The 25,771-nt window shown below is 45.6% G+C and overlaps 1 protein-coding gene across 1 annotated transcript; it reads right to left on the minus strand.

Annotated features, from left to right (window-relative positions):
- Positions 1 to 5,044: 5,044 nt before the first annotated feature.
- On the minus strand, positions 5,045 to 24,546 carry GCH1 (GTP cyclohydrolase 1). Its single transcript, XM_014947056.1, has 6 exons — positions 24,098 to 24,546; positions 12,391 to 12,500; positions 10,016 to 10,071; positions 6,938 to 6,969; positions 5,790 to 5,874; positions 5,045 to 5,279 (listed from the first exon to the last, which is right to left on the minus strand). Exons 1-6 carry the CDS (start codon positions 24,408 to 24,410, stop codon positions 5,153 to 5,155), a joined length of 723 nt encoding a protein of 240 aa, XP_014802542.1. The 5' UTR covers positions 24,411 to 24,546; the 3' UTR covers positions 5,045 to 5,152.
- Between the last annotated feature and the right edge of the window lie 1,225 nt (positions 24,547 to 25,771).

Here is a 25,771-nt window from a genome sequence, read left to right on the forward strand (position 1 = left end):
CGGTTCACTCTGCCAGAACCGCCCCTGAAGAGCCCCAAGTCCAAAAACACGATGCAAAGTTCTTAAAAAAAAAATAAGAAATTCCTCGTGATTATATTCTTTGGGTATTTGAGCAAAATTTCTTTGAATACTGCCTATTTTTCTTTTTTTTTTTTTGCTACCCCTCTTAACAGCCCAACTTATTGAAAAAAAGCTTTAATGTTTTATATCCGACTGACTTATGACCACAACTTCAAACACAACTAGAAGGCAGAGATTTTCACCCAGATTATTTCCAGGAGCTGGGGAGAAGGGCTCAGCCAGAGCTCAAAGGGCACTCAGGGGCTCTTTCCCAACAGTGACACCTCCCTCAAGAGAGAACAGGCAGAAACCAGGGGCCATGTAATGAGCAATTTGAGCTCATTAAGCCACCAGGAGCTGCCTGAAGTTTGCACTGGCTGCATGAAGCCTCCAGGATGATCAGAGACCATGACTGCAACCTCTCAATCACTTGAAAAGCAGGATTTGGGCTAGAAAGAGCCTGTTTTGGGATCCCTTGAGCTCTTCTGATGCTCCCCCACAAGTGCTGATGGATACTCAGCCCGAGTGAGGCACGGACAGCAGCCACCTGCTCAGGAACCCATATGGCACTGATGGACACATCAGTCCTACTGTAGCTTAGAATCATAGAATGGTTTGAGTCGAAAGGGACCTTAAAGGTCATCTTCTTCCAACCCCTGCCCTGGGCAAGGACATCTCCCACCAGACCAGGTTGCTCAAAGCCCCCTCCAACCTGGTCTTGAACCCCTCCAGGGATGGAGCATCCACAGCTTCTCCAGGCAACCTGGGCCAGTGTCTCATCACCTTCACAGGAAAGAATTTCTTCCTGAACACGCCAAGCTGCAGGCTAACCATCTACCAGGGGGTTCCCATCAAGCTGGTATAGCCCAGGTTCCTCATTCCTCCCTCTCAAAGCCCTAACCACAAAGCTGGCCACCTTCCCATGAGCTCTCCTGGAGACAGGCTGAGTTGGGCTGGCAGCTCTCATGCCACTGGGCAGCAGCAGCCGTGATCCACCACCTACCTGACCAACCTTGACGACCACCAGCAGGATCTCATAAACAAGAGGGTGCTTTGAGAGAGAAGTTTTGGGACTTGTGTTTTTTAGCCGAGAAGAAAAAATCTACCATGGTCTAGGAGCATGAAGATGGCATGAGGTGCAGTCACAAGCAATACAGCTGGGCAGGAAGATATCTGCCCAGGGTTTCCAGGAGAGGCATCCCCATCTCCAGCAAGCTCTCATATCCGGGACAACTGGGACGTGCTTCTTTGCACCATGAGAAAGCAGGACTCAGCACCTCTTGGGGATCCTACTGTGAAAAGTTGATGGAACCAAAGTATAAACCTGTGCTCAGAAGTGGAACACAAGGGGAGAGGACCATCATCTGCACCACGTGTGCAGATGATGGGAGACACCCAAAAGCAAACCACGGCGACAGAAAAAACACAAAGCAGCTGATTATATGGGGGACTCTCGAGGAAAAGCACCAGAGAAGAACCATGTACCTCTGGAGGGTATCAGAAAACAGAGAACATGCCAAAGCAGGTGGGCCCTGGGGGCACGTGGTCGGTGAGGGATGGGGGGACGTCACCTCAATAACAGCTTTTGGTTCTTGGACAGATTTGATTCATCCTACTGGGTTTTTGAGCTGAAAACACATTCAAGCTGAATATTTTTTCACTCCAACAAAAACAGATTTTCCCTGATCACGAAGCCCGGGAGGCTCCTTCCCAATCCCACACCTAAAAGAAAAAATAGAGCCATGGAATAGAAAATTTCTTGCAGAAGTGCCTGTTTTGACAAACAGGCCATTTACCACCACAATCACCAGCTTTAATATACAGCTGTGGGAAACACAGAAGTAACCCGGCTTCACGACAAAGACAATTCTTGACAATGCTCCTGGGGCTTCCCAGGAGGGATATTTCCACACAGGACAGACCATTTGGGAAAAAAAAAAAAAAAACAAACCACACACAAACCACAGAGAGCCAGAGGGAGCTTTCATTCATGATTCCTTCTCTGTTTCTGACTGCCAGAGTGTTTGCCCACAAAGCCACGCTGATTCCCCATCCCTGCCTGCAGCCCAAGAACTTCTCCAGTTGCCTTCTCCCCACCCTGGCCTGGTGAGCACAGAGAAGAAGGTAAGACTCCTCAAGAGTCTGAGATGTGTAAATATATCTTTTTTTTCCCCTGAATCTCAGCAATATCTGCACCCCGGGAGGAGAGCAAGGAGGCTGGAGGACAGCAGGAGTGTCCCCAAGGCGGCCTCCCTACCCCAAAGGGCTCATTGCTCTGCATGGTCCATGCTGGGGTGACCCAACTAAGACTCCAGCTCCAAGGTCCCTCATCACACCTGCACGGCATCTGCTGTTAGATTATATTTGTTCAGGTAATTTGAACATTTGGCCATTTCCTCAGTAAAGTGCGATGAGGCATCCAGAATGGCTTAAGAAGCACACAAGAGGACCATTAGCCCACACAAGCCTCCATGCGCGCAACATCAGAGCAGCTTCCCACCTTCCCTGGCCCCACTGCTGATTCCACTGGCACCAAGGAGCAGCAAGATGAAGGTGACACCAAATCTCAGGGTTGTTTTTACTGCTCACTCAACAAAGGGGGATGACAATCCCAGAAGAGTGACCCAACATCTCCTCACAAGCTTGGAGCACCTACTAGCGCAGAAACCACCCACCGCGCAAGGAAATGGAGCTTGTGCCACCTTCCTGGGGCAACACCATCACCTCTAAGTCACCAAGGATGCTACCACCACTCCCAAGGATAATACTGTGCTTTAATGTTTTGGAGAGGATGGGTTTTGACGTGGTACAACAGCAGGCTGCAGGTACTATACATATATACACACCGGTTGTAGTTAAAGCTTGTGTATTTGAACAATACTAATGTTCCAAAAAAAAAAAAAAAATTCACCAAGTTTTACAACAACAACAACAAAAATGTGAACAAAATCCAAGGCCACAGGTATAGAGAGGTATGTTTTAAGGGCTACAGGTCACGTGGAAATAAAAAACCAGCAGTGGTGCAATGCGAACTTTATCCTGAATTAGAGATAAGTGGTTAAAACGCAACTTTTCGTTACCTCCGGAGCAAGACAGCAATTTTACAGAGACTTAATTTCCAAACTAAAGCAAGCAAAGAGGAACAAATGTCCTAAGCGTGTGCCCCTTTGGTCCTCAAATTCCCCTTCCAGTCACTGAGCTAAAAAGAGAAAGAGTTTTACTCGCAACTTCAGGCAAGAAAGATTTTAAGGCTTTTCAGCTGGATACACAGACTGAGCTGAGAAGTGGCAATATCTGCTCTCAATCATTTAAGGAAAACAAAATGCCATAGAGTTAGTGTAGTTTAGAAATGTGCAACACACAGCTTGTTTAGACCAGCAGACACTTTTATAGCACCTAACTCTACAGAACGTGGGACAGAGGATATTTTTCCAGTAATGAAGGTCATCAAGGTAAAATTAGCGTAATTAAACGCATGAGGTTTTTGGGCTTGAAAGTTCTTTAGGGCTAATGGAAATTTGACCGGACATGATTTTCATTTTGTTCCCAACACGGATTGAAGGAAGAGACAGGAGAATGTTGGTGAGATGGAGTTTGCCAGACCAGGAACTGCCTTTTAGGTTGGGGTGGGGAACATCTTGGATTTGGATTCGGCAAAGTCAAAAGGACTGTGGGAACCCACGTCGTGGGCATCCCACACCCTGGCTGACATTTCATTTTTTAAGTGTTGCCTCCTGCTCTTTAGTTTGAGAGGGGTGGTTTTCATTTACGCCTCATGTTGTCCCAATTAAGAGTTACAAAACACCCATTAAAATCGTTACAAAGTATAAGAAGTTCAGCCAAGTCCAGCCGACTGAAACTGTTTGTACCAATACTGGCACATACAGAGGTTGCCACATAGACAGAAAAATGTGGTTTAATTCATTTTGATGGCCCTGGACATGCTTTTCTCCATTGAAATTACGAAATAAGTTGTTGTCATTTCAGGTTACTTTGCCCTAAAATGCCCTGCCGTCAGGGCAGGATTTCAGTGCTCACCTTTGGTCCAACATTTATGAGATGTAAATCTTGAAATACTGGAATTGAAGCAATTCCGATTATCAAACTAGATTTAGCTTCTCATTGTAACCCATGGAAACCCAAGAAGGAAAGCTCAAAATATAAATATCATTAAAAACCTCTTTGGATATCTTAGCACTTTGCAGCCAGACTCTGGGGTTTTTTTCCTTCCCCCTCATTAAAGTTTCCTTAAAAATAGTAGGAAACTGACAGTTAAAGTGGTCAGGCACAGAGAAAAAGGTGCATAAAACCCTTTATACTGAGATGAGACTGTGCCCCAAATAATTTAGAAGTTAATTCCCTGCATGTTAAGAGGCTAGGAAAAATGTGGTTTGAATTTCTCAAACAAACAAGAAGAAACCCACAAAAAAAAAAAAAAGAAGAGTAGGGTTAATGTTAGCAAGAATATAAAACACCACCAGAGGTAACATCTCCAAGAGGTATAACACACATATCCAGATATTGAAACAGCCACTGCAGGACTTGTATGTTAGCAAGAATATAAAACACCACCAGAGGTAACATCTCCAAGAGGTATAACACACATATCCAGATATTGAAACAGCCACTGCAGGACTTGTAATAAAATAGAGTCAGGAGATGATTCAGGACCATCCTTTTCAGCAGAGGTGCAGTATTTGCAGCAGAAGTGGTCCCATGAGGATCCACAGCCTTTCAATTCTTTCCTGTGCTGCTCCACGTTTATTCTAATAAACGTAACTATTTCATAAATAGCCTTTTCACTCCCAGTTCTCTCCTAAGAGCAGTATATTCTGCATTGTAGAAACATTTCCAAACCCCTATTCGTCACTTGTAATTCTGTGGCATGAACATCATTGGGGGGGTCCAGGAGAAACCTACCTCATCATGACTTTTTTTTTTCCATTTGCCATCAGAAGTCTTTTACTGCACAAAGACTACGACAACAATTCACAACGATTTAGTTTAAAAGTGAGATGTAGGAACAAGTAAGAACAGACAGTGACACTGGACAGAACGATCTCCAGAGTGCATTTAGGGAATAAACACAGTTTCAGCTCCTGATGAGTGTCAAGAATTCTTCACGGGTCTTTGGATCTTCCCGGAATACCCCCAACATTGTGCTGGTTACTGTTTTACTGTTCATTTTCTGTACCCCACGCATTACCATACACATATGCCTAGAAGAAATGAGAGGGAGGGGAGTCAATAAATCAGCCATACTTAAAAGAAAGCAGCAAGTAATCCCCCAAAGAGAGACGTTTCTTTCATCATCATGTTAAATCCTGGGGAAGTGACAAAACCTCCATATCCAGAATAGACAGCTGTCAGCAGTAGCTCAGCTGTCCTCTAGGGAAAAGAAAAATCAAATTCCCAGCCCCTGAGTGCTGCCTTCTCTGCTCAAATCCTAGGAAAATCCCACCTTTCCAAGGTGAATTCCGATCCCAGGGACAAGCCTGTTGCTAGACCCAAGCTTTGCCCTACTTGGGGAAGAAGGTGGTGTGCTGAGGCAGAGCACGGACCCAGTGCAACTCCAGTTGCACTCTCCCAGTCCCAACAGCCAGTGGCCACATCCCTGCAGTGCATCAGGGAGGCCCCACAGCCAAAGAGACCCCACACAACAGGAATCCCACTCAGCCAGGATCCCACACAGCCCCTGCATCCCCAGGGAACAGCTCAGAGTAACTCACGTAGCTTCAATAACCACTCCGACTCCAGCGGGCTGTAAGGCTTCTGTGATGGCTATTGCAATTTGTTTGGTAAGGCGTTCCTGGACTGAAAGAACAACAGGGAGTTCAGAGGTGGCCTTAAATCTGACCAGCATCAATGCACCGCCACTATCTGCACGTAACACTGCGTCCTCACCTCCAACCGTGCCTGTTCCCCACCACCAACCCCCATACACAAGCTCTGCTCTTCCTAAATAAATTTTAGTAGTACCAAATCGTACATTTTGTATCCTGGAACAGACCTGTTTATATTGGGACTCATTTTGCATTACCCCTTTGCAGGAACTGCATTACCATGGTTTGTTACAACAGCTCTTGCATTTCCTATCATGCAGTTAGGTTTTCTTGCTTCTCTTTTTTCTTTCTGTTTTAATTGCTGCGCTATTCGCTCCCTTTTTAAGGAAAGGAAACGGAGATAAGCAATGAGCAAATTCAGAGAGCCCATTGTCCTGCAAAGCTGTACTTCCTGCACCTCTAACCATGAGGTGTCAGACTGGTCACGAAGAGTTCTGCCGCCAAGAACAGGCCAAATTTAACTGCAGGAGGACGAGCCCAACCCAAGGCCTCAGATCCTGCAGCTTCCTCCCTTCTCGGGGGCAGCAGGCAGGCCATAACGTGGCAGCTCTCGCTTCATCTCTTCGGACAAAAATACCTGAATACCTCTCTTAAATTAATCCCAGGAGAGTCCACCTCTGGCAGCATCCAACTTGTTTAGTTATTCCTGGCAGCTGTATCTTGTAGCACATTTATTCTCTCACAGAATCATAGAATCGTCTAGGTTGGAAGGGACCTTAAAGATCATCTAGTCCAACCATCAACCTACCTCTGACAAAAAAATAAATAAGAAATAAGCAATAAAAATCACTAAACCATATTCCTGAGGACTCTCAATCAGTTACTCTCCTACATCCACTTTCACAGGCACATTTTGCCCCTCCCTGGAAACACAGGGGCTAAAATGACAGATGAGAAACACCTGTGTGAGAACACAGTGGTTTTCTTCACACTAAAATTTGCACAGCTGTAGCCACCTACAAATCCCAGTACCCTGAGCTGGGTAGCAAAGGAGCACACACAACAACAACAACAATAAATTATCAGCTGTTTACCTTGTAATCTTCTACTGTATATTTCCACGATCCTAAAGGAGAAAGGAAAAAGACAATGTTATACTTATTCCTATCTGACCATTGTCTGACCTTCGCAATTAACTTGAGGCTATCAAACAAGATGGCTGTCCTGATCCAAGCCCTTCTTGGGAATCCATTGCTCAAGGACTTCCCTTAGCACATCACTGTGTTTAGTGACAGGTTCGCCCCCATCTGCCACCCCAGAGATTATTTTAGGGGCAAACCTGCCACTTTTCCTTAAAACTTCTTTCGCTGGCTGTTACTTTTGAATTACTTGCACCACCACGCACATCTGTCACACAGTTGCAAAGGAATCCATGCCCAAAGACTCCCCAAGAGCTAATCCTTGAACTGAGGTCAGAGTACCTCTTCTTGCTTCAGTATAAACCTTGTTTTGAGGACAATTCAGACATTAGGATTCCCAGAAGGTTACTGAAATTCAGCAAGAGATGTTTCGGATTCTTGCATTGAACCACAAATTTAACTAAGAACAATGAGACAAAATTGTTTTTATTTAAAACAGATAATCTCCACCCATATATCACACCATCCCTCACATTTCAGTGCAGGGGTCACCTTAGTGGCCCCCTCTTGAACACAACTTCAAATTTAAGCCATTTTGGGGGCAATGCAAGTGATACTGCCATCATTTATAACCAAAGTACTAAACCCCACACATTTAAGAGAAGTCTTATAACTGCTCTGTAACTCAATTGGTTATTCATGGCAACCTCCAGTGCTTAATTACACGTCAAGTGGCCATGTAAAGAAGTTGCTATAGAAAGCTCCAGTACTCCTCTGGTCAGAGTAGACAAAAACCAGACACCGCCTGGCAGCCTGAGGCATTAGTTACAAGAAACATTTCTGACAATGAGACTTGCCTGCTGTTCTGGAGAGAGAATTATATGCAAAAACTCCCCTCCAGAAACAAAATGGTTGTGTTGTAGTTATTCTAAAGAAAGCCACCTAACATTTACATCAAATATATGGACAGGAAACAAGCTGTTGCTTAGATATTTTCACATTGGTATTGCATATAAGAAGTCCTATACGCATGTTTATGTGAAAAAAAAGTTATTTGCATTAGCATTTTCAAGCCTGAGCTTAAAGTCCAAAGAAAGATGTTTGTTTACTGAATACAGGTCATCCACAACAACAGAAACTCACCACATTAGACTAATCCTATTACGAAAGATTAGGCCTAGAGTGCCAACAGCCTCACAAATCTTTGTTTGAACACTGCTTGCATTATATAGGGCACGAAAGGAAAGCACTATTTGGCCCACCAACCTCTTGGTGGTAAGCACGCAAAAGCGAGTGAGGACTGAGAACATTTTGTTATACAAGAATCTAATCTTTTCATTATTGTTTTACCCAAACTTGAAAAAGAGGCAAGATTTAACCTTTCAAGCCCAGCAGAGGATGCCTCGCACAAGTTCATGTGTGTTTCCATGCTGAGAATAAATAGTAGGAAAATTGCATTCTCCTAGCACCGTGTTGCCACTTGCATTAAAAATCATCGAAGACAGTTTTGAGCTCCTTTTTACATCTGCAATTCAGAGGCAACTGGAGACCAGAGCAAGCACAAAACAAGTGATGCATAATATTTCAAATGTGATCCTTAATCCTGCATTCAAACCCTGCAGAAATGAAACCAAAGTGCTAAAGATGGTCTCTTCAGGGAGGATGTGCACCTTCAGAAATCCAACTCAAAAAAACCCAAAAAGCCCGACCCTCACCACTTGAAAAGGTCCAGCTGCAGGAGTGCCAGCCAACACACAACACAACTGCCACACAGGCATCCCCAAGAGTCAGCAGCTACAGAAGGCAAAGTCTTTCACCCAGCAACCACGGTGCTGTCAGCTCAGAACCCCATCCTACAATTTTTCAGCAGTTGGATAGGGTCACAGAAAAATACGTAGGAAAAGAATTTCAATCTTGAATCCCCCTTTTCAGCCTTTTAATCAGAGCAAAGTCTACTCCCATAAGCACTGCTGAGATATAGGAAGATGCTCTCCCTGTTAAAACATTAATAAAGATGTGACCTCTGAGGGCCCTTCCCACTCCAAACCGAATTCACTGTTGGGCAAGCAGAGCACAGAGCCAAGCTGATTCCCTTTAAATCATTTCAGTGCCATATCCTACCTATTTCTTACCCACTAAGAAAACCCAGCGAGCATAGAGATTTACAAGGCTAATTCTCATTAGTCTTACTGGAACTACAGCAAGATTAACAGACATACCAGGGAAAGCACAAGCTAAACCCATGTGGTCTTTCTGAACCACTCCCAATTTTTCAGAAGGGTTTCTCAAAAGAGACCCTTCCAGTCCAGCCCCCAGTAATCTGCTTATTGAAGGGATCTACCAGCCCCATTCTTACCAAAACTAGAAAGTGTCACTTTATAACAAGATTCAGTGCAACAACTAATCCAAGGGCACCTGCTGAGGAAAAAGCTATTTTACATAAACAAATGGATTCCTCAAGTGTATCATAATTGCTTTGTTTCTTAGGCTACACCTTATCTATAAAAATCCACCCCACAGCTCTCTCAGCAGGTCTCGAGTGAAAGAAAGAAATGCCAAATTCATCTGAAGAGTCAGCTGACAGATTAAAGCTTTAGATTCGATTTCTTTCCAGACAATGTGTTCATTTACAGTTTGGAAGTTTGGGATTTTTGTTCTTATCCATCAATATGCAGACAAGTAGTAAATAGCTAGAGATCCCCCCAGGTTTCGGTGGCCTGCCTTACAACATGACCAAATTCTCTACTGTTCTTGCTCCTGTGCTCCCTGCAGGCACCAGTGCTTTGGATGAACGCACAGAAGCATCATCACAGCTCCACTACACTCCACCGTGGTGTGAATTAAACACAGAGCTCTAAGACTTAACTGTCCTCTCCACAAAAAACATAATGCCGCGGATTGGTCTAAATCCAAATCCAGGACACGAAGAGGGCTAAGCTTTAGAGGGGGGCCAGATTAGAAAGATTAGCACAGTTAGCACAGCTTGGAATCCTTTTTACAAATTAGCATCACTTTCATTACGTTAACACTTACCTAGCAAGCTTGCTGAGGCCAAGTACTTGCTTGTTAGGAAGATAGCCAATATGTACCTAGGCAGAGGAGAAGAAACTATTAACAGAATCAAACCCACACTTCCAAACGCATGCGAAACTCATGCAGAGAGAATGAGATGTGCATTTGCCCCAGAACTAACTCTGGAACAGTCCAGAAGTCTTAGCATGTGGGAAGAACATGCCACCATGCATGCCTGAAAAAATGTGGAGCTAACGGAGACTGTAAATGCCTGGTGAGGTCAGTGTCCTGGTGAAGAATAGGTAAGTTTTCTGAGGGGGAGAAAAATCACAGCTCCTCAAGAGTCAAGGCTTATGTTCCAAGTCTCAGGAATGCTACAGAGTTCTACTACACTTGGGGACAAAAAGCAATCTATTGCTCAGCACAGCACTGTTCATCTAAAATAAACATGCTTTTCTTTCAAGACTTAAAATGGATTTAGGGAGAGAGAGAGAGACTGTACTTCTAGTGAATGTTCTGATGGCAAGAATTACTTAGCCACCAAAAGAGAGACTGTACTTCCAGTGAATGTTCTGATGGCAAGAATTACTTAGCCACCAAAATCAGGCTGCACTTTCTGATTTATTAGTTTTTTTCCTGCTTTGGTAGTAGCATGGATCACTCTATGATTAAGTCAATTTCCATCCTGCTCAAATATGGATTTGCTGAACGTTCACACTGAACATGTAGTTGCACTAAGGTGGAATAAGTTCTTGAGAAGTAAAAATGCTCAGCTACAAATGCAGGGGGAAAGCCATTTGGCTTCTTGTTCTCATAAAGCAAGAGAGGCTACTGAATTGAAGTGGGTTTACAGTTATAAAGGATCATAAACCAGCACGTATGTCACTGTACCAGAGACTTGAAAAATGAGCCAAGATACAGTTAGGGAGTGTCAGTGCAGGATTCTGTCTCAGTGCTTTGCCTGGAGGCCTCATCTCAGAATCCTGTATCGCTGTACCTGCCATTAGAGGGACCACAGCACCTAATTACCTGGCTAACTCGCTCATTCCTATCACTTCTGTTGGGTAATCAACCCACTGACACCTGAAAAGACATGAGACATTTCAGACAGAGACATAACTTAGAAATAAGCATTGAATCCTGTTCCCCATAGTATTTTTTTTTTTGGCAAATTTCTTAATTTCATTTAAGATAGAACTGCAAATCCGAGACCTACTGGTCAGCATTTGCAGCCTGTTTGATGTACCCAACAGGAGAATGGTTAGTCTGAGAACATTTAGAGGCATACCAAGTCATTTAGTAGACCATTATATGAGCAGGACCAACTTGGTGTTTGCGAGGAGATTTCTCCAAACCACACAGGCTAAACAGCTAGATGTAAGAAGAATGCATATATTGCCACAGGAGTAACGAAGAGAACACACAGAGTAAGTGTAACCAAGAATAACAGGTGAAATAGAAAGCTTGCACAGAAAAAAAAAAAGAAGTTACCTTGTTTTCCAGTACTAAATACTAACAGTAAGAAAAGAAAGCACATGAAATTGAGTTGACCCAACTAAATAAACAGCCAGTTTCTGTTTGGGTGTTTTATTTTTGGGAGACAGTTTACTGTCTATATGTGGTACTGATTGAATTTTACAGAGAACAAAAGCACTTGCTACTCTCTGGCCTGTGAGCACTTTATGGTAAAGCAGATGGATCAGAATAAGCTCCATCCTTCTCTGCTGACATGGGAGTGAAGGGGCTGAGATGGGCAGAAGGGGACCACCTGCTCCAAACTCTTCATCACCTTTACAGCAGTTAACTTGAAAATTGTTATTTTCTTTTTAAAGTTGCTGGCAAAATCACAATTTTAACACCCTCCGAAACACCAGCCCCTTTCACAGGAGTCCCAACCTAAGCTGCCTCCTGATAGTCAATTTTGACCACCCTCTCCCTGCCTGGGCTTGCTTATTTAAGACAGGGCTGCTAATTAGAAGTTTGTTTCGCTCACAGAAGGGTTCCTGAGATGAATGTGCACCAGAGAGCTCTGAGCCAGAAGCTAAATCCATGACCGAACCAGCGCACAGGGTGAGCTGGTTTAATATCAAGATGTCTGCCCTCAAGGCTTGCTGCTGCTTCACGAAGAAGAGCTTTGATATGAAATGTCAGAAACCATTAGATTATTTAGACTAGGAAAGGTTGAGCATTGTATTTGAGGAGCTTAAATCCAAATAAAACTCACATTAAGGAGGTCTTCCTTATTTGTATTCTGAAGATTAACTTCTAGAATCATAGCCATAAGCAGTAAATACTTATAGCTTTATAAGCTTTGTGGTTACAGCTACAAAGTCTTTTACATGTACTTTAGGTCTTTTATCATGTATTTCCACATTTGTTTCGTGAGGAAGAGTTACCTTTCCAACAAATGGAACGAGGTGATGCTCACACAATGAGAACATGTCTATGTCCTTCACAATTACCATCTCATCATGGTCTTCATCAAAGATGGCGTCATTCAGAACATCTGAAATTAAACATTCGTATTAAAAAATAAATAAATGCACAAGCATGGAAGGTTCTCCCAGCTGGTACCCAAGGAAGGCTGCAGGAAGAGCATAGCTCTATCAGAACTACAGATTTTAGGGTTAAGATACAGGAGAAAATAAGGAGTAACATCACAATTACACTTTGGTTTGCATGTCATCACACAACTGCCACAGTGTCTGTGTCACTCTGCCTACGTGCTACACCAGATGTCAGTCTACAGTGTTTTATTTAAATAATAGTTTGAGCCCAGGTTAGAACGACTCCAGACTTTGCAGAATTACCGGCTTCTTAAGAGCAATTAAGACTACAGCTGATAAAGCCAGCGCTGAGGAGAAAAGCACATTTCAGAGTGGGCTTCTATCAGTGCTTCCACACACCACAAGCAAAACTGAGCCTGAGGTCTGAGAGAAGCTAAGCCGTCACAGTGGTTCCTTCAAACACTTCAAGACCGGCATCACTATCTTTAAGGTGACTTTTCACTCAAATCCTTTCATCATGAAGCACACCAGCTCCTCAGGCATACATAAAAGTCAAAAAGGCAGATCTGTAACCATAAACTGGGGAGAGATTTGCTGTCCTGAACTGAAAGCAGGCACGCGTGTGCATATGCACACTCTGGCCTCATTCTGCACCTCAGAGTTAACCAAGAATTAAGGTGGAGAAAACCATAAAGATAAAAGGAAGAAAAGACAGCTCAGTAAGAAAAGGACCATACAACATGACACTTTGCCGGTCTCAGAGCTGAGGAGAACATATTGTCAGTCAATTTTCCAGATTGAGCAGTCAGTCCCCTGACAAGTCCCCAAGCTGTCCTGAAGCAGGTTACAGCTGATCACAGAGATTGCAGGCAGCTGGACCATGCTGGGAGAGGTTAAAAGTAGACAACTCTCAAATTAAGAGACGGAGCCTTTTGACGGGCAAGAGAGAAAAGATGTATAAGAGAGAGAGAGATTATATAGAATAGTGAGACAGAACTAGCTGTACAGAAGGGTTGATAATCAGAACAAGAAACTCTGCAAACAACGCTGACGGCTCGGAGTTACTTCCAGGAAGCAGAGTCACACACATCATGGCCAGAAGGAGAAGCAGGGTGCTCAGGGGCTGCCCTGCTTCACCCACGCTGGAGCTTAGCACCTGGGGTGGCGATTACACAAATCTAATAGTGGTGTCTGCTCTCCTTGCCTTTATGCTTTCCCCCTGACATGCACGTACACCTTAATGGCCACCATCTGTTGCCGATAACGTATCGTCATCATGGAGCATTTTAATTTCCTGCTCGCTATCAGCACTACACAGGTAACCCTGGAAACTGGGCGCAAGATGTTCTGCCTGCGACGCACGTTCTTTTCCTGAGGAGGGCTGGCAACCTGCAAGACAGCGAGGCTGAAGCCCAGAAGGCTTTTGATCGGGTCAGAGAGCAGGAATAGGGGGCACAAAAAGGGTCAGGAAACAACCCCATAAAAGGTACATAATTTTGTTCTTCAAATTTCAGAGTCTAGTTGACTCCAAACGCTGCTGGGGAGGATTTGGGGTTACACGGGGAGCCCCGTGCAGTTGTGTAACTATGAATTCAGCTGGGAATAGCCAGAATCCAGAAGGGAGCAGGATGAGAGTAGAGGGAAGGGGAGACAGAGCAGGCACCGGGGTTGTTGGCTCCCTCCCGCAGCGCTCCCCAGCCGTGCCATTTCTACAGCAGAAAGGCAAACAGCGGTTTCACAAAACCTGCTGCTACGCCCAGCATTATTAAAACCAAAATCCAAACAGATCCACGCAACATTTCCAGAGTGACTGCCGCTGTTATTAGACCACCGGCTTGGCTCACAGCAGCCTCGCCAGGAGCCCGATGTTAGATAGGGATTTACGTCACTGCGCTGGCGGAGCAGACTGTGGAGAACAATCAAAACTGGCCACATTCTCATTAAGTCACAGTAACATGTGACACAGCATCAGGCCAAAGCTCAACAGAAGGTACTTCAACCGTGAAGTCTCATATATGTCTGTGTACATGCATATACACACTTATTCATGTATAAAATATATATGAAGAAATCCTTCCAAGCTTCATCTAAGGAACCTGAGTCTATTACTGGAATGCTGAAGAGCCGTATTGTGTCAGGGAGACAGCTGTTAACTCTGTTGTAAAGCTGGGGGGGAAGGTTGTGACTTGTCAAGTACCATACAGACAACTTGAGGAACAAAATGCATCCCTCCCATGGCTAGAGCACTCAAACAGAAACACAAAAATCATCTGTTCTTCCTGCATCTCTCCTCTTAGGCTACAGCCCAGAGCCACAGCCGTTTCAGTGATGCCCCCCTCAACCAAGGGAGTTCAAGAGGTGTGTGAGCAAACAGATCTGTGCATCAAGAACACAGCCACAGAGCCATGGGATGCTTCACGCTTCCCTTTTATACAGGGTCTTGCACCTTAGACTTATTTAATCATGGAATGGTTTGGGTTGGAAGGGACCTTAAAGTTCATCTAGTTCCAGCCCTCCTGGCAGGGACACCTCTCACTACACCAGGTTGCTCCAAGCCCCGTCCAACCTGGTGTGCAGTTTTGAGGCTCTCCTGAAAACGAGCATAGCTTGAAGCCTTCCTATCCCTATTCCCCCCTCTTTGAAACCCAAGCCTTGTGTTGACAAGACTTAGGTAAGAGTAGCTGCGACAAGATGCTGTGCTATGTCCCACCGCAGCACTTGTTTTCAGTAATTACACAGGAGAGACTCGTTTGGCAGAGACTCAAAGACTTTGTGCAGGGAGGCAATATCATTTTATTTAACTTTCTATGCCTTTTTTTTTTTTTAAATAGTCATTCAGTTTGCTACAGCATCAAACAGGGCCCTGGCGAGCTCAGCCAGCAGCACATGTTCAGGAGAACTTATCAGAGATGAAAAAACAGGAGAAACAGCGCCTCAGATTAACCAGGCCAGAAACAAAATTGGGGGGAAAAAAATTATGCCTCTCTCCCAGTTCTTTCTGCCTGCTTTGTGCACTGTCTCCTTCACTAGCTTGATTTTTGTTTTCCTCATTTGGAGGCCCCAAAACATTTACTATTGCCACTCAGGGCAAGATCTAGAAGCTGTGTTGTCCTTTCCCAGATGGCACCTCTCTCAGCTCTTCCAGTGCAACTGCATCTTTCCCATCCCTTCCCTCCTGTAGCACCAGGATCTTCAAAGGAAAAGCGTTGAAGTCCACAGGGCTTTCCAAGAGAAGGAGGGCTACAAGTAAATATTGCCAGCTTGGTTTCCTGACAAAGCAAGGCACCTGCAGCTCAGGTGGGCCCCTCAAAAGGCTACTTTTCCTTAGTACAAAAAGGAAATTCTTCCTCTTAAATGAACTAACACGTTTATGCCCTCTGAGTACCACCTACATAATCATGCACATCAGTAGGACAGGATGAGCATCTCCTCTGATAGCAAGAAGATAGACATGCTCATACACCATCCCTTGGCCTCCCAGAATCCCACCTCTCCTCGCTCTGCTTTTATAAGTCACAGCTGTGCTCAAGTGCTGACACCAAGGTCTGTCTATAAGCCAAAGGAGACTGCAGATAACACCATTTTCATTCTCTACCAGCCCAGAAAAGCTAAGGGAATTTACTGCTTAAATCCTTAGGGCTAGACACAAGACATTAATGAAAAGAAAAGTGAAGTTTCGAATTAAAACATACAGGGAACAGGAACAAACATTTTATCTACAGCCGGGGCACTCTGTAGATTATTCCAGCTGATTTTTTTCTTCAGTCCAGAGTTCAAGTCCTGCTGTAGAAACTTCAGCAGACTATTAAAACTGGATGATCACCTTTGGTGCAAGTTAACTCCTGAAACAGAGCAGAATTAAATTTTCCCCTTTATCTTCAAAAGGGGTTGATAAAAGCGAAAAAAAAAAATAAATAAAATCAGAATTGGATGAAGACAGAATGAGAAAGACCTTTCAGGATCTTGCGTCAGAGCTAAGCAAAAAGACCTGTTGCTATAGAAACTATTTGCATAGCTTTAATGTGACACAGGAAAGCAAAAGCACCTCTGGCAAGCAGAGAAGCGAGAGCCCACCCAGCAGCTGGCTCGGTAGGTGAAGGGAATGAAGGATGGCAGCACTCTCTGCAGAGCAGCACTGCATCAGCTCCACGGCGCTCCAGGTGTCCCGTGTTTTTACTATGCCTGGGAGACAGAAGGCTGAAGTGATGTAGATTGTTCTCCCTGTGAGATCAAGTACTTCCCTGTGGTGCTAAGTTGCCTCACAGCTCCACTTTGGAGAGGAGTCAGAGAGGATCGTTCAGCGTAAAGAGGATGAAGGCAGCCTCAGAGATTCCCTGACACCATTGCCTGAGGTCATCCCTCATGGCAGAGACATGAGGCTCGTGGTTCTCCTGATACCCATCACACAGCTCCAGCCTGTCCTCACTGACAGCCCCTATGCTCCCCATGGTGACCCCTAAGTCCCACAAGTTGCAGCAAGCAGCTGAGGCCATCATAGGAACAGGTTCAGACCAAGTGAGGGAGATGTCCTATGGGGGTGGTGTGGCAAGTCACACTGTACCAATGCCCATTTGCTTGAACAAACTAAAGTACAGGCTGAGGTCAAGCACCTTCTGCCCTCCTGGGAACACAGACTGAGTTACACCAAGACCAATGGAGGGGACCTTGCATGAACCAGGAACAGGTTGTGGTTTGGAGTTTACTCCAGAACAGCAATGCCATGACCCAGAGACCAAAGGCTGCATTAATATCTGGCCTCAGTCAAAGGTCTAAGTGACAGAGCAGAAGCCATGAGCTAACAGAGAAACCAACTGACTACACTGTCAGAATTAAATCTGGAAGGAAATTGCTTTAAACACCTTTTAGTTGCTTACCAGGTAAGCAGTAAGATGTAGAGTCAAAACTGAAATTTTGTATTTATTCATGCGATGACACTACAAGATAACTGTACTTAGAGAATGTAATCCAGACAAGAAACAAGAAAATTATTGCAGCCTTTCAGTATTAAAAAGGTACCAGGAATTTATTATGCATACAGAGAAGAGAATCAGGCTACAAAAAACACTCATTCATATAAAAAGAGTCTGTAATACTGCAGAAACTTAATGACTTCAGGTTGCTAAGAAAGGGGGGGGTCTGGGTATGCCACTTGCTTCAAGAGTTCCTGAAGAGCTACAGAAAGAGACACAGCCTAAGATGCCACATTACTATCTAAAAAGGCAACGGAGTTCAAAAGCTGCAGAGAAAATTAAGTGAGCCTTATGTGGCTCCCTTGCCATAACATACCTTCCCAACAGGAACTGAGAGAAACCTCAAGGCGCAAAAGAATTTTAAAGTTTATGACTAATATTTCAGATTTCAACACTGCCACACTGAAAGACTAGAAACAGACATTCAGCTTCAGAGAGGAATATTTACTTCAGAAGCAAAGCTCAATTCCTCAGTTATCAGAAGAGAGGGGAACCTGATGTGTAATTTGAGGCACTTTTCATAGAAGCAAAGAGGGAGGAAAAGCATTAGTGCTACTCGACTAATTCTGGCCATCCTCTGTACAGATTTGTTTATTTTCCAATACGACACTTTCCGCGTTGCAGTGAGAGACTCAAGTCTATTCATAAGAGATCAGTTATTGCAGACTCTCAGATGAAGCTAAGATTAGGTTCCAGAAGTTGTCCTCTGCCAGGAGGCTTATTAATATGAAGGAAAGCAGGGTTATGGAGATGCTCATTAAAATGTATCAGGATTTCAATAACCATTTCAATGTCTCATGTCATAGAAGGTGCCGAAAGTCACCCATCTGTACTTCTTTCTGAAATTGAAACAAAGAAAAATCAGAGAAGATGAAGCAACACTTTGGAAAAGCAACACAAAGATCAGAAGCTTTTCATAGTTAAGATCCAAGAGGTTAAAATCCCCAACAAACCCCCAAACAAGCTTAGCAAATCTGGTATTACTTGAGCATTAACAGGGAGGGGGACCATCCTGGGAAGTCCTAGTTCCCAGCAGAAGTTTCACTGCATTGAAACCAGCTTCAGCATGGAAGGCTTCAGTCGTGTCAGGGGGGAGGTTGAGGAAAGAAACACCCAAGAACCTTCCTCCGAACAACCCTGTCTCTCCCACCCACGGGTTTACAAGAAACAAGCCATGACATCACAATAATGCTGATGTTTAAGTCATTAACATCTACGAGTTACTGCATTTGTGAGAAGCGAAAGAACTAGCAGTACCTTGTTTCCAGGAAAGGATGAAGCAACTCACCAGCTCCTAGCTAAAGGGCAGAGCTGCTGATCAAACAGCCTTGTTTGTTTAAGGCACTGCCTGTCTATTTTTACACAGCGATGCTTTGCACCTCTCAGCCACAGCAAACCGAGTAGGCTTGGAAAAAAAATTTATGAGCTTACACCATTGTTGTCATCTGTCAAAATACCAAATCCACACAGAGAAGACGATGAAGAAAAAGAATATTAAGGTTGTGTTTTTTCACCCTTCAGCACAGGAAAAGCACATAAACTAATGAGAGAGGAAAAGCAACATACAGACAGTTCAGCAGGTGTTAATCTACTATGAGACCTAACTAGTTATTTGCTTTAAAATAAAAGTTGCACAGTAGAGTCACTCAGCTCCCAGGCAAATAAAGCATACCTGCAGCCTTTCAACCCACAGAGGTTCAGAAAGCAAAGTTACCCTCTCCCAGGATTTCTGATTTTCATTTCCCTGTTAAATATGCTGAAAGGACAGCTGAAACTGCCAACATGCTTGAAAGCAAACGTACCTACCAGAGAAGTCTTTCTTCCAGCTTTTATTCATGTAACAACTATCACCATTAGCAGCAACTCCACTGTTTAACGAGCGTGCTATTTTGCTTAGAGTGCTTACATCCCACAAGTTCACTTCCTACAGCAGAGGCAGGTGGCTTGTTCAACCCTGTGCCTAATGTTTCCTGCAGGATTACACAATCAGAACCAACTCCTTTAGAGTTTGTCTATTGAAACTAGCGTCACTGACACTTATGTTGTAACTTACCAGTTAGCTCTGCTTAGCAAGACCAATTCTTAAGTCTTCAACTTGAGTTACAAGTCAGTACCGTCTGCAATCTTGTATTTTCCATGTATTCACTCATTTACTGCAATTGCACACACTTGTGCTTTGTGGTATTTATACAGTCTCACAGCCAGCACCTCCGAGTGTGACATTAAGCCTTTACTAAAGCTGGGGTAGATCTCTCAAGGTTTGGTCATTTTATGTGGCTGGCAATTGAACCAACTATAAGAAAACTAAAGGCAGCCCGCTCTCAACAGTTCAGTTTGCCTTTACTAACCAAGAGAACAGGTTACTGTTTTGTAATATAGTTTACTTTCAGAAGTATGAAGCTGATAGATCTGACCCTGGAAAAGAAAACATGTTCTTGGGCGCTCATGCAGAAGTACTGCATGATATTGAGGAGTAGAACTTTGGGTATTGTGTTTGCTCAAGCCATCCTTACCAATACACATCAAGAGGTTTCTGTTGGGCTGGCTCTTAGTCTCCACAGATGCCCAAGTGTGAACCACTAACATTTTTTAATCTGGTCCCCAGGTGGATTTTATTTGAAATGGCTGGAGGCACTCTTGCTCCTCCAATGAAAGTTTGATGACTAATAATACTATAGAGGTGAGATCAACACATTTGAATATGTTTTGTCAAAGAAAGAGTGAGGCCTTTACTAAAGCCAGGATTAATAGAGAAAAGACACAAACTAGAAAAAACAGCAAGAGCCAGATTTAGACATTTAGTGAGTAAACTCCACTAATGGCTCTGAAATACAATAGTGACCAGCTGCAGAACAGAGATAGGAAAGATGAATAGGAGGCAAAGCAGGAACACTGCTTCTCTGCACTGTTGAAACCAAGCTGGGAAATACACACCCAGTGGAAGCTGGAAAGCAGAATCAGCTTCTCTGTTACTCACGTAAATCTGAATGGAGAGAAGGGACAGAACTTAGATGTAATCTTCCCTGTACGCTACAAATTTAAGCTATGGGAAGTATGAAAATTCAAATACGATCAGGTGTCGTGGAAGCAAAGTGACAACACCCAGAGAGGAGATCAAATGTCCAGCATATTTAACCATGTCCCAAATGTATTGTGTTCTCAGACACATGGTAACCAAAAAGATCAAGGAAATGGTTTGGTTTTAAAGGTCAATTACCAATCAAGGCTCAAAAAGAAAAACAATACCCATTTGCTGATTGTTGAAACCACACCTCGGCTCAGCAGCTTCCAAAAAGCATTCCTTAAAACCAAAGGAACCAGGTTTCCTTAAACCAAACTCATGCCACTTAGTTGTCTTCTCCTCCAACACCACCACAGAGGACAGACTGCTGCAGGGCAGGTGTGGCCACCATCCCTCACCATACCAAAGAGCTCCCAGCAGCCTGAAGTCGTTCAGTGACAATTAAGAGCAAGGCACTGCTCGAATCACTAAGCTCTGAGAGCAGCGGGCAGCACTGAAGGCAGTCAGACAGCTCAGTTTTGTGACCACCCCCACCTTCTCACTGAGAGGAAGCAAGGCTCGAGTCAAGCACATTAAACACCCAAGATCTCCTGCAGTGTACTTGCAACTTCACACTCTCCAGCCTTGACTATACTTCATAATTTGAGAATATATCTATTACATATTTTTTTGTGCTCCTGTATGGAAAATTCAAACGCCATCAGAAACGAATTGCTTTTTCTCCTGCCTGCCCAAGGCAGATTCTCAAGAAGACAAACTCATAAGGCTGATTTTAAAGGCTGTAGCTGTACTAACATTTACTACTGTAGTTCATCTTTGTCACACTCTGGCTTCACAGTCTGACAACATTTCCACACCCTAGCAGGGGCTGTAAGCTCAGCTGGGGCCAGCTGCAGACAGGTGCCTGTTGCAACACACCTTGCTTCCACCCCTGTGTTTCTACAGTCACCACCACAGAGCTTTTCACTTCAGAAACCTTTTTATTAGAAGATGGGACTTACAGCTATTATAAAGGTCTCATCTTCTGCCTGTTGGGGGGGTAAACTTGAACAAGCTCCTCAACACACATCACACAAATCACTGCTTTAACCTCTGGCTACCCAGAGTTCCACTTATGGAGCTGAATAAGACGCAAAGTAAACCTGGAAAAACAAACAAACAAAAAAAACCCCTAAGAAGTCAGGGCTGCTTTTTGTTGGGATTTGAGGTTTTGAGGGTGTTTTGTTGTGGTTTTGTTTTTGTTTTTTTTTAATTTATTTTACAAGCCAGTTCCTAGTGTTGTTCACAGTCTGGCTATTGTATTAGTACACCCAAGTGAACAGCCCATCAGGATGCTGCAGCAGAGACAAATAGCTGGAGCTGCAGTCCCACAGCCAGCCTTGCTCCCAAAGGTTTTTTTAGTTGTTGGTTCCAAGTTTCAAGATGCATTTAAAACTCTCCCAAGTGGAAGTTACCTCTGTATCAACTTTCCTAGCCAAATCCTCATCCACCAGTCATTTTGCTACCTGCTGTGGACTTGTCCTTCAGCTACAGCTCTTCCTTCTGTTTGGCTAGTAAGAGTGGGCAGACTGAAAGCTGGGCATTGTGTGAGAAGAGGTGAGTAGGTGGAAAGTAAAAGGATTCCCCACCTGACACAGGAAGGGATGTTAAGATCAAAGCTTTATTTTATTTCCTAGAAAGAAAAGAAAAAAAAGCAGTCCAAAAGTACTTCACCTAGCAGTGACACTTTCTGCTCTTGGATATAACACAGCTCTCTCCCAGGTATGGATATTCAGCAGAGTGGACTATCCAGAACTACTCTGCTTAATGAAATATACACGAGAGGTTGGGACAGACTCTTTGGGTTAAGAGAGGACTTAAGATGGGCAGCAACCTCCTCCAGGTTCAGCACAGAAATTCATGCTCAGAAACTATCAGTAAAAATCCTTCTGTTAGAGACTGGCAGGGTGACTGAGAGACCTCCCGTGTTTTACGGCAGTAAAGAGGCACAAGCAATCCCTAAATAAGTACAGTTATTCCCAGTAGATAAAGGATCATTCTGTGAGATCATACAAAACCTCATTTCAAACACACTGTACAGCAGGACTAAAAGAAGAGGGGAAAGGGGATGGCCACTGCAGCCCAGAGCCTATTTCCAGGTGTGAACCTGAAAACCTGGTTTGGTCAGAAAGAAAAACCAAAGATCAAGGGAGAAATGCTGTTCCTGGGGGAAGCCCAGACACGACATTGGCATGTGAGTATAAACTGGCCATGAGTAAGTTAATGCTGGAAGTTATATGCAATCTGATTTCATAAGAGCCACCAGCTGAGAAATGAAAAAGAAACTAAACACAGAAGCCAGCCCTTTAACTCAAAGCACAGAGCACTTACAAAAAGCACTCTGACATGTTAGAAGAAGCTCCCCGATGCCACACATCAGCAAGGGTCAGCCTTTTCATTCAGCTCCCTGGTGCAGTTCTGGGGCACTCAATACCCCAGAGAGCAGAACACCATCAGCTCCTTCCTGATTCACATTCAACAGTCCTTGCTGACAGCATTCACATCCCTTATGTGCTACCAGGAACTCGCCTTTTACTGCAAGAGGTAGCAGAAGGGGGAATTCCCAAGCCCTTTTTTAGTGTTTGTACTGGATACAGTCCTTAGTGGAAAGGCTGAGGAGAAGAAAACTGATGTAAAACCTAAGTTTTCAAGCAGGATGTACCCTGCACTGGAACCAAGGCACAACTTTGGAGTGTGTCTGGTGATGAGGAGAACAAATCCCACCCAATTCCTCTCCACCTGCCCTCAGGGAGGGCCCACAGCTCTCCCCTTCCCATCCAGGGAAGGGATGTGAACCCAGGGTACCCCTCTACACCTGCATTTGCTGCTGGGACCCTGAGATGGGGCAGGGATCTCCCCAACCTCCTCCTTTCTCCTTACCTCACTTCCTTGAATTTCATCCTCACCTTTCAAAAACCTTATAAAAGTATCGGCAGAATGGGACCTTTTCTGATAAAATTCAAGCCTTTTAGGTCTGCTAATAGAATCAGATGTTCCCACCCCTTCTGAACACAGCCGAGCTCAGCTGGGGATGGAGGAAGGTGCAATCAACAGGTCTCTACAGCAGAGCTTTGAAAAGTTCACACTAGAAGAGGGAAAGGAAAAGCACTTGCTCTGCTCGCAGAAGTTTATGACAGAATGTGAACTTTTAACTGTTTAATGATAAAATAAACTGGGGGAAGGAGGGGAGAGAGACACCCCAAGGAGCAAGTGTTTCTGGCAGGTAGTGCTGGTGACTCCCTGCCAAGGGGCATCAGAGGGAGGGTATGGTGACAAGGCAGTGGCAAAGCCCATTTTAGGCTTGGTGGTGGAGTCTCCTTCCCTGGAGACATTCAAAACCTGCCCAGACACGTTCCTGGGACCTGCTTTGGCAGAGGGAGGGGGGGTGGACTAGATGATCTCCAGAGGTCCCTTCCAACCCCATACCATCCTGTGACTCTGCGATTTTAAGAAACAAAGTGAGAACCACGGCTGGTGTCAAAGGCTCCAGCTCTGCCACCCCCGTCCCGTCCCTCTCCCTGGGGTGACAGCCGCCCGGGACGAGGCGGGGGGAAGCGCTCCCTACCCGAGATGGTCTCCTGGTAGCCCTTGGTGAAGAACTGCATGGCGGTGGCCGCCCTCCAGGGCGTCTTCAGCAGCCCCTGCCGCTGGGGGTCCTCGCCCAGGGAGCGCAGGATGGTGGTGTAAGCCGCGGCCAGGCTGGGCAGGCTCAACTCGTTGTCCTCCTCGCTGCGGGGCCTCTCGCCCCGCCAGCCCTCCCCGCTGCCGCCGCCGCCACCGGGGGGAACGCGGGGCTTCTCGGTGACCGCCGACTGGGAGGCGGAGGGCGGCGGCCTCTCCTGCCGCGCGTACCCGTTACAGCTCCGAGCCGCCTCCATGGGCCCCGGGAGGGCCCGGCCGGCCCGAGGCCGAGCGGGCAGGGCGGTGTGGCGGGGTCCGTCTCCGCCGGCCTCGGTCCGTCGCCCTCAGCGCTCCCGGTCGGTCGGTCGCCCTCCCGCCCCTCAGCCCGCCGCCGCCTCGGCGCTGCCGCCCGCCGCCTCAGCCGCCCCGCTTTATACCGCCCGCGCCGCCGCCATTGGCCGCCGCCGCCACTACGTCACCCCGCGGTGTCGCGAGCCGGCCGGCCTCAGCCCGCCGGGGCCATGGCGGGTCCCCTCCGTCCCCCTCTGCCCTTCGGCCGCAGGGACCGGCGGAGCTGGGGCTCTGCCCGGGGAGTGAGGCCCGAGCATCCCGCCGGGGAGCTCCCCGGTGCTGCCGGAACTCCAGCGTGACCCTGCTTTGGGTCACCGGCGGCGGGAGGGAAAGGTCCCACACACGGATTTATCCTTCGTGATGATCCCTGGCACTTCATAGAATCACGGGATGGTTTGGGTTGGAAGGGAACTTAAAGATCATCCAGTTCCAACCCCCTGCCCTGAGCAGGGACACCTTCCACCAGCCCAGGTTGCTCCAAGCCCCCTCCAACCTGGCCTTGAACCCCTCCAGGGATGGGGCAGCCACAGCTTCTCTGGGCAACCTGGGCCAGGCTCTCACCACCCTCACAACAAAGAATTTCTTCCTGAGATCTCATCTCATTCTCCCCTCTTTCAGTTCAAGACTGTTACCCCTCATCCCATCACTTCACAGAATCCCAGACTGGCAGGGTTGGGAAGGGACCTCCAGAGATCATCTCCTCCAACCCCCTGCCAAAGCAGGTCCACCCAGAACAGGTTGCACAGGAACTCATCCAGGTGGGGTTTGAGTATCTCCAGGGAAGGAGACTCCACCACCTCTCCGGGCAGCCTCTTCCAGGGCTCTGCCACCCTCACAGGAAAGAAGTTCTTCCTCATGTTTAGGTGCAACTTCCTATGTTCCTCTTGTCCTGTCACTGGCCACCACCAAGAAGAGCCTGACCCCATACTCTGACACCCACCCTTTAGATATTGATAAGCATTAATGAGATCAATTGGACCAAAATTGGTCCCTTCAAACCTACGAGCTCTTCCTGCTGTGGGGCTCATGTGCCCCGATGTATTCATATTCCCACCTGTGGCTCTGGAAATGTGCCCCAGACCCCAGGGGTTCCATAGGGACCTGGCTGTGATGTTGTCCCTGCCAGTGGTCTGAGCATCCTCCACTTTTTGGGGCAAATGTAGGAGACAGAGCACAGCTCATCGTTAACAACAGCCCTTTCTGCGTAGGGTTCAGATGCTGGTGAACAAATAAATGCAGGAGCAGATGGTTTGGAAGGGAGATCCCC

Source organism: Calidris pugnax, unplaced genomic scaffold (assembly GCF_001431845.1).
Source record: "Calidris pugnax isolate Ruff unplaced genomic scaffold, ASM143184v1 scaffold127, whole genome shotgun sequence".
In the NCBI taxonomy this organism is placed as follows: domain Eukaryota; kingdom Metazoa; phylum Chordata; class Aves; order Charadriiformes; family Scolopacidae; genus Calidris; species Calidris pugnax.